General features: G+C 44.2%; 1 protein-coding gene across 1 annotated transcript in view; it reads right to left on the reverse strand.

Annotated features, from left to right (window-relative positions):
• ATRX (ATRX chromatin remodeler) overlaps positions 1-12,330 on the reverse strand; it is a 1,771,102-nt gene that overhangs the window by 1,475,846 nt on the left and 282,926 nt on the right. The window contains exon 8 of the mRNA XM_086918408.1: positions 9,413-9,480. Within this exon, the coding sequence (XP_086774534.1) occupies positions 9,413-9,480 (68 nt within the window). The remainder of the gene's footprint in view (positions 1-9,412; positions 9,481-12,330) is intronic.

Consider the following 12,330-nt stretch of genomic DNA (forward strand, 5'->3'; position numbering starts at 1 on the left):
GTCTCGCGGCCGCGTTCAGGGAGGCTCTTAGGGGAGCCGTTGTTGTCAGGGGGAGCCCGCTGAGAGCCACAATTCCGTAGTCTATGCGAGGAATGACTAAGGCTTGTACCACGGTTTGGAAGTCCTTGGGTGGTAGTAAGGGTTTGAGTTTTCTCAACGTGTTGATTTGGAAGTTGGCTCCTTTAGTTGCTATGCTAATATGCTGCTGCATGTCGAGATTGCAGTCCAGTGTGATGCCAAGGGATTTCGCTGAGTCCACGATGGTGGGTTGGACATGGAGTGCGGTTAGATGATTGAGCCAGGTTTGGGTGATGGCCTTTTTCGCAGGAGGAGAGATCAGAAGGAACTCAGTTTTCAGAGCATTTAGTTTGAGGTGATTGTCGGCCAGCCAAGCTTGGGTGTTTCTTAGTGTGGCATTCAACAGTTTGATGTCTTCAGGGGATTGAAGCTTGAGGTAGAGCTGAGTGTCATCGGCGTACATATGGAAATGTACCTTAGACGATTGAAGCAAGGTGGTGAGTGGTTCCATGACGAGGTTGAACAATGTGGGGGATAGAAAGGAACCTTGCGGGACGCCCAGTGTTACTGGCACAGGCGAGGACAGTGCGTTGTTGAACTTGAACCTCTGAGAACGGTTGTGCAGAAAGGACGTGAACCATTTGAGAACCGTCCCGGATATGCCCATTCTGGTATTTAGGAGCTCCAGTAGATTCTCGTGTTTGACCGTATCAAATGCTGAAGAAAGGTCAAGAAGGATGAGGAGGCAAGACTCATTGTGATCAAGGATTTGGAGGGCATCATCTATTATGTGTATCATGGCCGTTTCCGTGCTATGCTTTGCTCTGAATCCGGATTGGTGAGAGTTGAGGAGGTCAAACTGCTCAATGTGTTTTGTCAGTTGGAGTTGTACGCATTTTTCTAACAGTTTTGCTAGTGTGGTGATATTGGTGATAGGCCGATAGTTGTTTAGGTCGGTGGTGATGGTCCTTTTTCTGAATTACTGATGTTGTACTTTGCTTCCCCACCTGTTTGTGTTCCCTCTAGGGGAAGGCCGGACGGGTCGCATGTCAATCCAGAAAACTCTTCAAGGTGCAACACTACTCCTACTGGTAAGTAACCATTTTGTTTTGCAGTGTGAATCCTTTTCTGTATTCACATGCTGTGAATCAGATAATGTAGCGGTTTCTCCCATGTTTGGGAGGCTGTGGTGGAAGGAAGATTTAGCAAACAGGTGTTGAAGCAGTCTTTGTCCAATTTGAGATTCCTTATTAATTTGTAAATCCACACAATGCTTTGTAAAGGTGTGTGGTGATGCCCATGTTGCTGCTGCGTAGATGGCATTGATGGGTACATTGGCCATAAAGGCTAGCGTTGCTCCTTTCTTCCTAGTGGAGTGAGCTGTTGGTTGTATTGTTGGTTCTTTTTTGGCATTAGTATAGCTTAATTGGATAGCTTGTACTATCCATCTTGTAATATTTGCTTTAGTGACAGCTGATGCTGTGTTGGTATGCGAGTACGCAACAAACAACTGCTTTGTTCTCCTCATTTGTTCTGCTTCTTGCAGATGGTGCAGTAGTGCTTTCCATACATTCAGGGTTTGGAAGCTTTTGTCTGCTTAATTTTAGGAACTTTGAAGAAAACTGGTAAGAAGATGTTTTGATTTAAGTGATATTTTGTTACCACCTTTAGTAAAAACTGCGAGTTAGTCTTTAAGATTACCTTATCCCAGTGGATTTGCAAGTAGGGTTCTTGTATAGTTAATGCTTGTAGTTCACTCACTCTCCTCAGTGATGTTATAGCAATGAGAAAGGCTGTTTTGAGAGTAAATGTGTTTGAGGTCAGCTGTATGCATGGGCTCAAAAGAAAAGGTTTAGCCATTAGTTGAGACAGCACTGTATTTAAACTCCATGTTGGTACAGGAGCAGTTCTTGGTGGAGCTATTCTTTTTGCGCCTTCTAAAAACCTTTTTATGACTGTTCTTGTAAAAAACAGTTTGCATATTTTCCCCCTTGTGTATGCCATTATGGCAGCGAGGTGCACTTTTAGGCTGGAAAAATTGATGTTGCTGCCTAAGAGGTAGGTAAGATTTGTGACTACGGTTTGTGTATTTATTGAGGTAGTATTGCTGTTAGCGGTGTACCAAGTGGTATATCGCTTCCATTTTGCTGTGTAGCATTTTCTTATTGACTGTTTTTTTGCCTCTTTCAATTTCCATGGTCTGGACGGCAGATTGAGGAGTCCATATTCTATGTATTCAGGCGCCATGCCGCTAGTTGTAGAGTCGCTGGTTCTGGGTGAATGATTTGGCCCGGTTGAACTGTCAGCAAGTCTCTTTCTGCTTTGATCATGATCATTTTTTCCCTTGGAGAGTTCAGTACCATGTTTGTCTTGGCCAATGAGGGGCTATAAGAGTCCTATTTGTTCCTGGTTGTTTTGCTTTTTTTTAGTACTCTTTGCATCAGGGGAACTGGTGGAAAGGTGTAGACAAATGTCTGAGACCAATTAAGTGAAAGTGCATTTCCCTTTGACATGTGGTGTGGAAATCTGGATGCATTGTTCTGCATGTTGCAAAAATGTCCAACACTGGCGTTCCCCTGATGTTGAATAGGTATTGTACTGTTGTTTGCTTTAGCTCCCATTCATGTGAGCAACTGCTTTGTCTGCTTAGCTGGTCTGCTGTGATGTCTATCCCTGGTAGATGCACTGTCAGCAGACTGATTTGTTGTGGTATCGCCCATTGCCAGATTTCCTGCGCAGGTTTGCTCAGGGGAAAGGACTTGGTTCCACCCTGTTTGTTCAGGTAGAACATTGTAGTTGTGTTGTCTGTTTGTATTAGAATGGTTTTCCCTGAACCGGATTCTGGAATTCTTTGAGTGTCAGTAGAACCGTTATCATTTCTAAGAAATTGGTGTGCTTGGTGTAGTCTTGTTCGCTCCATTGACTATGAGCCTTTAGCTAGTTTAGATGTGCTACCCAACCGTTGAGGGATGCATCCGTGGTGATGGTCACAGATGGAGTTGTGTTCCTGAAAGGTCTCCCCTGTGCTAGGTTGTTGGATGCCCACCAGTTTGCCTCTGCTTGCACCTTTTGTCTAACCACTAGATCTTCCCCACTCCATGTGGCTTGTGACCAAGCTGTTGGTGAGCCATTCCTGGAATGGGCGCTGTTAGACCCGTCAGCCTTAGGGTGGTCATTCCTATTTTTTTCCGCTTTTGCCTAATTTTTCTCACCTACTTTTCGTTGGCCTTCGGTCTCTGGGCACCTTCCCATTGCTTACCAATGCTAAGGTGCAGGTGCTCTCTTCCCTTAAGATGGCTGCCACTGACCCCTGCTACTGCAGCGTGGTCTTTTTAGGCGCACTATAGTAGCCAGGAGCTGGCTGGAACCCTTAAACAATGTTGCAATGCCAGCCTGCCCATAGCTAGAATGAGGGAAGCTCCTGGAACCTTCCAGAACAGTGGAGTGACACCAACTGCCACTGCCAACTGTCGCTATATATGGAAAGGAAGGGAAACTTTCCTGAGAGAGAGTAGTTGGGGCATCACTGACCCGGGGGAACCTACGCAGGAGACTAAGGCGGTAGGGCCCAGTCAGGAACCTATGCCACTGGGGGTGACAGGGTTTAGGCGCTGCCCCCCAAGCTGTGTGAGGAACACTGAACTAGCCCACTGATCTGGCCCAGCAGGAGGGGAACCCAGGGACCACCTGAGTGATTTACTTAGGAAACTGGACAAGCCTTAAACTCACCCCCCCTCCCCAACTCCTCCCCCTTCAAGTAACTTCTACCAAGGGAGCAGGATCCAGCTAGCGCCAAGAAGACCTTACTGCCCACAGGACTGGTGGGGAATCAACCAGGTATTAGCGCTGCATGCCCCTTGAGAAGCGCTGTGAACTGCTGACTGGCAAGCGCTGCCTTTCCCTTGAGAAGCGCTGTGAACTGCTGACTGGCAAGCGCTGCGCCCCTTTTGAGAAGCGCTACTGCGTGGAGACCCTGTCTGGGCCCTGAGAATGCTTCTCAGCCAGGCCCCCCCCCCCCTCCCCGATCGCACTTCTGTCGAGCCCTTTTGCACTTCTGCTTTAGCCTTTGAGCCTTACCGTCATCGTTGCAGCCTGGCGCCTTCTCCGCGACGTCGGTGCTGCATTCTGCACCCCCTCGGCGACCCCCAGAGCCAAGAGAAGGCCGCCGTAGAATCTGGTCGGGCCGAAGTAGGCCTCGTTAGGCCTGAAGCCGGGATCTAGCATCACGTGACAGGGGCGCCGGTGTAATTCCGCCCCCGCCGTGTCCTGATTGGGTCCCTGAAATTGTGCTCCGCGAGCCGCTCTGCAATTGGCGGTCGCTGCGCACCCTGGCCTCCTGTTGGTCCCCGGTCCCTGCAGGCTCTGAGAGAGGACCGGGACTAGAGCCGACACCTACGCGGAGGTTCACAGAGACTACCGGAGCCCCTGCGCACCCCAGTCTTCACCGGAGGGCTTAGAAGGAGCCCGGGAGCCTACAACACCACCGGAGGGCGCGGTAGGAAGAGCGCGCCCCCGGGAGTCATCTTACCTTGTGCTGACCCTTCGCAAGGGCCCGAACAGGGGCCGAGGAAGTGAGTTAAACCCCCGGGGAGGCTCCAAGTCCGCCCTCCCCGCGGGAGACTATAGTTGGGCCCCGTTGGCCCCAATACAAACTGAGGACTGGGCAGGAGCCCTAAAAAACGTTAACCCCTTAACAGGGGAAAGGTTGTTCTACTGCGGTGGCCTGATCGTTAAGGAAATTGTCATACTTAGCTCCTGAGAGTCATGTCCTGCCTATTATGACCAAAAGAAATGCTCATATCTAAGTGTTGAATTGCTTTATTCCAGCCTGATGAAATGCACTGCATTTGCTGATAAATGGCTTATTTTTGCAGATAGGAAATGTTTACCCTCCAGTAGTGGCTGCTGCTGAGAAATGAGATGTTATTTAAAAGTCTGAGAAGGAAATTCTTTGCAGGTGCTGACTAGGAGTAAGGCTAATACCAGGCCTACGGTTATTTAATATTTATTTATTTACATATTTACTGCTGAGAAATGCAAAACCTGTGTTTTAAAGGAACGGCAATGAGTTAATACTGCTGTGATTTTTGACTGCTCTGATTCTAATTCAAGATAATTCAAGATAAAACTTATTCATTTGAATCAAGCATACTGGTGTGAACTCCGTACTTGCGTGCACTTATTGTCTCAGTAGATGAGTGTGTTGTGTAGTCACTTTACACCTAAGCTTCGGGTGCCTGCCGGCTCGGCCCAAGCTACCCCCCCGGGGACCTGTCGAACCCAGTTCCTACAGGCACATGTGTAGGCGAGCATGAGGCATGAGTGGGATACAAGTTACATGATCAGTTTCATTACCTTCCTCACTGTCCGAGTCTGTTCCCTCTGGTAGAGGGCTGTTTCGCTGTGCATAGTTTGTATCCTGTTCTGTGTGGGATAAGCCTTTGCATCTTTTGTATTCAGTCTTGCTCAGAGGAAGGTCTTTTCTATTTCTGGGGTTGTTGACGATTTTTTGTGGTTTATTGAAAATCCCTGACTTTGTAGCGTTTGAATTCTTTTTTAACATGAATGTGGCATATTTGTTTTGTGTGTCCCCTTATTAGCCAATTTTCCAGAAAGGGGTATATGTGGATCTTTCTTCTTCTTAGGTGTGCCGCCACTGTGGCCAAACGCTTTTTGAACACCTGTGGAGCTGATTTTATTCCGAACGAGAGTACCTTGAATTGGTAGTATGTTCTATTTTGTAGGAATCTTCGGTACTTTGTGTCTTTTGTTCATTGGGATATGTAAATAGGCATCCTTGAGGTCTATTGTTGCTAGAAAATCCCCCTTTTGGATTTGTGGGATTATTTTTTGAAGGGTACACATTTTGAAGTGTTGTGTTAGTACAAACTTGTTTATGAATTGTAAGTCCATAATTGGTCCTAGGATTAGATCTAGTTTTGGTACAAGGAAGTATGGTGAGTAGTTTCCTGTTTGTCAATCCGGTTTTGGTGCTTTTTCTATTGCCCGTTTTAGATACGGTTTTTTGATCTCTGCGTGTAGCAATATTTGTTCTGATTTGGATAATTTTCTTATTTTCAGTGGATTTGCAGGTGGTGCTTTTGTTAGCTCTATGCAATATCTGTGTTGTACCAAATTTAATATTCATTTGTTCGTTGTGATCCTTTCCCATTGGCTGTGGAAAAGGGATATTCTTCCCACCACTGGTGTTTTGTATGGGTTCTTTCTTGCGGTCAGTTTGAGCCAACCCTAGTAACTAGATTGGTGACCCATCTGTTGGTTTAGGTTCTGTCCCTGAGACTGTTTCAGCATCTGCTGGCTTTGGCTGAAGCTGCCTCATCCTGTGGTTCTTCGGTTAGAGAAGCCTCCTCTTTTGAAAGATCCTCTTTGTTGCAGGGCTCCCATTGCCCTTGCTGTTTCATTGTCCTTTTTTAATCTGTTGAAGGGATTCATCCACTTTGTTACCAAATAGATCTTGTCCATTATAGGGCCTGCTGATGATTGATGTCTGAACTTCTTGTTTGAATCCAGAAATCCGGAGCCAGGCATGCCTTCGGAGTATGGTGCCCCTACACATTTGCCTGCTTGCGGTATCTGCTGCATCTAGTGCAGATTTTAGGCAGGTGTTAGCCCCATTTTTTTTCCATCTTGGACAACCGCTCTTGCTCTCTTCTGGTCCTCCTCTGGAAGTATATTTAAGAACTCCTCAATTTCATCCCACTGTTGGTGGCCATGTCTGTTCAGCAGGGCATTTGAGTTGGCAATGCCCCATTGCGTTGCTGCTTCTTTCTCCATCCTTCTGCCCATCAAGTCCATTCTTTTACTCTCCTTTTCTAGTGAAAGTATTGTGTTGCAGACTGCATTTGCTCTCCTCCTGGCTGTTACGATGATAGAATCAGGTATAACATTTCACTGTATATATTTCGGTCTTTTGAAGAAGGCTTATATTTTTTCTACACTCTAGGAGTTACCCCTCTGTTTGTAGCTGGCTCTTTGAAGGCTTCCTTGCCTTGGTCCAGAACACTTGGCAACATGTGTAGATATTGTGTCCCCTTTGTTGCAGGTGCTAGGGTTTTCAGCAGGAAACATGTATCCCCCTTTGCATCATCTAGGGGCACCACAAACTGGTTTGCTGCCCATTTAACGATTTCGTAGTAGAAAGTAATGTCATCTGGGGGTGATTCTTTTCTCCTCTGGACTCTGTGTCGAGATCAGTCCATTCGTACTAAGTTTTCTTCGTTTTCCTCCTCTTCCAGTACGTTTTCGTATTCCTTGGGGTCTTCGCTTCGAGATTCCGGAGTCTGTGGGGATTCGAGGATAGCTTCTTCGGCGGCGACTTTTTTCCGGTTCAACTTCCGGTGCTTTAGGGATTTGAAAATCATTTAATGATTCGTCAAATTCCTTTTTGTTCTGTAATAGCGCAGCCATTTCTTCCTCAAGTCTTCTCTTTTTTTTCGACTTGAAGGGCCCTTTCAGCGTCAGAGGCTGGGAAGGAATATGCTACTTACCAGTACAGGGCTCGACAAATCATATAAAATGCTCTAGACCTGCAGGTCTAGTAAACTACAAAATCTCCTCGACCTAACTTAAATGAACTTGACCTCAAACTCTGAAAACTGAGCAAATGTGATAAGTTAGGAAGATTTAAAAGCATTTTTATTGCTCATTTACTTCGTGAGCAATAAAGATGCCTTTAAATCTTGCTTTCTTGTCACATTTTCTCTGCTTTCAGAGGCAGAGGTCAAGTGTCAAGTTTGTATTCCTACTCGCCAGAAAGGGCGAGTAGGACCTAAAAATAGCTCGTCCTTAATCAATCTCACTCGCAAATGCGAGCGGTCGAGTGAATTTCTCGAGCCCTGCGCATCTGTTCTTGGCATGTAGGGCTGCTTACATTCATATCTGTGCATTGATTGCCTCCTAGTGTTGGGTCCGGATGATTGCACATTGTTGTCCTGGAAGAGTCTTCGAAGTATCACGAGATAGGTGGCTCCTCCCCCAGACTACGGTGTGCATGGGCATCCTCTCCAACCTCAGATTGTTTTTCGCCATTGTGGCAGAGATGGAGTATGATACAGTAAGTGATGTCCATGCTAGAGATTAATTCTGAGTGCTACAGCTGCGACAGGCACCGGGGAGGAGGGCGGGCGATATGAATGTCAGCAGTCCTACATGCCAAGAACAGATGCATACTGGTAAGTAGCATATTCCGTTCGAGGCATGTGGGCTGCTGAATTCATATCTGTGCATAGAATGTATAGCAGTCTCCCCCTTAGCGGTGGTTGCCCGTGCCAGCTGCAGCAGTCTGAAATAAGAGTCTTGAGTACAGCTTGTCCTACAGCGGCTTGCTATTTGGAGTGTACATTTACACAGTAGTGTTTGGTAAATGTATGTACAATTGTCCATGTGGCTGCTCTACTTATGTCTTCTAGAGGAATGTTTCCTAGGAAAGCCATGGATGCCCCTAACTTGCGTGTTGAATGCGCTCTTGGGGGAACTGTTAACGTGCATTTAGCTTACTAATAACAAATCTGTATGCACTTTTTTTTTTTTAAATCTGTTTATTAGCATAGTGATTAGAGCAACAGTACAGAATTGTTACCATATGACGAAACCATAAATAGGTTGCTCCTTTAGGCACGATAAGAGCAGTTATATTGTACATTTTAACTTTTGTTGTATTTCGGAGTAGGTGAACAAACCCCTTAAGAACTCAAGAACTCCCACCCGCGAAAATCCCACCCGAGACACTCACACTACGTATGTATATACCAGTTGGTACTTGGCTGTACCCACAAAACAGTTCTTACCAAAGATGTCATTCTACACAATCAGTCAGTGACATAAGCAATAATATCACGGGGTATCCCATATCATAGTCTAGCACACCATGTTTGTTTACGGTACATGGAAGCCCACTGAAGGCAGGACACATTTCAGTCTTTGGGTATCGAAACAGTAGACTCATCATCACCCCCTGCCTCGAACATCCCCAGTATGGCAAACCAGTCCAGTGCATATAGCGAGTGTCTGACCTAGGGTGGTGTGGACTGCAAAAAACGATGGATTTAGGCCCAGATCTTTGTACTGGGGAGAATGTAAGACATTGTTCTACATTCTGTCCATCAAATGTGTTTTTTGCAAGTTTCGTTACTGGAAGCACAATGACGCAATCTGATGCGGCACTACTCATAGAGGTGAGGATTGTCTGAATCTGTTCATATTGAATTTTCTTCTCTACCCGTATGCCTTGGCAATTCAACAACCTGTGGTACAGACAAATCAAATGTTTACGACCATCATTAAAGATTATTGAACGCAAAAGACAAAGAGCAACAAAGATGGAAGCAGGAAAGCAGTGACTTTAAGTAAACACATTGTATTAGTACATACATACCTGCATTGCTCATCCATGCCATCGGCATCACGATTGATATCATCACTCATATAAAACTTGTAACAGGCCTTCAAATAAAATAACAGGATAATCTACATTAAAACTAAACTTTGTTTAAATTTCCACCCAACTATTCCCACCCTCAACATGAGTGTTTCAAATCTAAACCTATCCATCCATGAAAACACTGGTATTGGACCGGAATGCCACTTTCCCCATCTCCAGATGGAAACAGACCCTCATAAATCACATATCCACTCCTATCGGCACCATGCAATACACTTAAGCTTGATGATACTTCATTACATTAGTTCATGTGCTTACCACAAAGTGATTATGGAACTTTTGAAATAACCAGCTACACTTAAGCCGAGAAACAGAGGGGTCTTACCAAACAGAGTGATTATCTGAACTGTGTCCTACCTGATTTGCCAACATCATTTTTCAGAAATTAACAATGTAGTCATCAGTAGGTGTGAACTACTAACTGGCCACTGACCAACATTTACAACAATGTCTTTAAATAGTCAATTATTTACAATGAAACAAAGCGGAAAAGATGAACAATACAAAATAGTCAGTAACGTTATCTTACTGACACTGCACTGCTTTAAAAACAAATGTAAACTTTCAAGGATGGATTTTATTTTCAGTCTGCCTTTTGCAAACGGCTTTAGCTATCTCGCCAGTTTATTGTTCTTCTAGAAATTCATACATATTACTACATACATACATAGAGGGACTTTTGTTTAGAGGGCATCATCAATTGTTTGATCACTCATATTTTGCTTTTGTCCAACACAGCTTACAGCATGTGGCAATGGGCAAGCCCACATTCTCCACTGGCTCCCTTTACTTTTGTGACTAAAGAAACCCTAGGCACAATGTTCACATCCCACTACAAATAGTTTATCTTCAGTGACAAAGCAGGTTCAAAGTGTGCTTTTCCAGATTTCATTTACTTATTTTTTTATATTAACTTTAAATACTGGCTTTTTATTTTGCCTGCACGCCGGGTGGCCAGCTAGATCGGATCTTTTGAGACTGTTTTAGCTAACTTGTAAAACTACTGTTCTCCAAAACATTTTAACACAATATATATACACCCAGAGGAACTTTTGGTGAGCGGCCTTCATCCTCAGTTAAAATGTGACATTTTGAATCCACCCACCAAACCATACAGCATGAAGCAATGGCTCAGCTACTTTATGTATTGGCTCGCTTCACTCAGTGATACAAAAGTCTGTACATTCTTCATATCCACCTTTCTCTTCAGTTGCAAAGCTGGATCAGTGAGCTTTTTAATAAATTTTTTTAATATTAACTTTAAATACCACCTACTTGGCCTACACCCTTTTTAAAAAATGAATGTTATAAAGTGTTAAAGTGACATTGCAATACTGTAGTTGCCTGCTATTTTAATATTTTAATATTTTGATATTTGAATTAAAAGGTGTTTATTCTTGTACCAGTCACAACACAATAATAAAATGCATGGCACAACTGAAAGGCAAGTTGTCTAAAACCACCACACGTAAAAGACCCACATCCATTTTTAAAATTCTGAATTTAAGCATAATGCAGCCACGTTTAGGTGACCATCTTTTTTTTTTGTTCTGCATGTTTGCAATACATTTTCTTTTCAAGTAAACACTGGATCAGCTTGCCAAGGCAAGGCCCTCGCATCAGCTTGCCATGGCAAGGCCTTCAGTCTTTGCCAATGCTTATGTTAGAGCAATTTATAGTGCGATTGTATGTCAGGAGGTGTCATGGTGCTAGCTTTGTCTGAACACAACGAGAAAACGACATTTAACTATTAAACAGCCATGTATTCAACTCCTTTCTAAAGGAGAGCAGTGAGGGTAAGGCACTAATGTGGTGGAAGAAGATTAAAGATCTTGGCTGCCCCTATGATTAAGTTTCTTCCTGCCCAATTCCTCTTAAAATTGGGGACCACAATTTATTGACCCAGAGGATGTGAGATTTCTAGTGGGTTCTTACCAGACAAACACCTGCCTCAGAAACTCAAGCCGATGTCATGCAGTGCCTTATAGTCACTACAGAGAGCCTTAAATTTAACACGATTCCTGACTGGCAGCCAGTGCAGCATATTTATTGCCTCGGCGACGGAGTGAAACTTGGAAATGCCAAGTAGAAACCTGGCTGACAAATTTTGAAAGATCTATAATTTATTCAAATATTGTTCTTGTACATTTAGATATAGGCCATTGCAATATTAGTTGTGACAAGACTAGAGCTGTGATAAGTTTTTTTAGCATCTGTTGGAATATAAGGAAGATTCTTTTTGATAACTCAAGGTGTGAAATGAGGGAGAGACCACCATGTTAACCCGATTTCCAAAATCCAGTTAATCGTCAATGACAATTCCCAAGTTCTTTGCCTTTTTCACATGATTTTGAAGTGGTTCCAATGCCTCTATAGTTACCAGGGTGGGGCCAAAACTAGGTGTGATTTCCAATAAAGATAACCTCGGTCTTTTCTGAATTCAGCTTTACACAGTGTTTAACTATTTATTGATTGGATGCATGCAATTGTGAAACATAATGCCAAAGGTGTTTTCGCTGTCAAATGCGGACATCACTATTTGAGTGTCCTCAGCATAGGAGGTAAGGGTAAAGCCGAAGGATTTGATCAGTGATGCCAGCGATGTTACATATACATTAAACAGGGTAGCACTGAGTGACGATCCCTGTGGGACCAAACGTGGCAGGGAAAAAAGGTTTCAAAATGTAATAGTTCCTTACCTGTCGGTGTAATTTTGCAGCTTAACGACTTTCTGGATTCACTGTGCTGTGCATTATTCCGCCATCTAGTGGTTGGGTCCGGAATGGTTTTATTTATTTTTTTTGTGGCCCAGGTGGTCGTCGATATATCACCATTTGGTGTCCTTCGTGACG

This window comes from Lissotriton vulgaris, chromosome 4_1 (genome assembly GCF_964263255.1).
Source record: "Lissotriton vulgaris chromosome 4_1, aLisVul1.2, whole genome shotgun sequence".
NCBI classification, from domain to species: Eukaryota; Metazoa; Chordata; class Amphibia; order Caudata; family Salamandridae; genus Lissotriton; species Lissotriton vulgaris.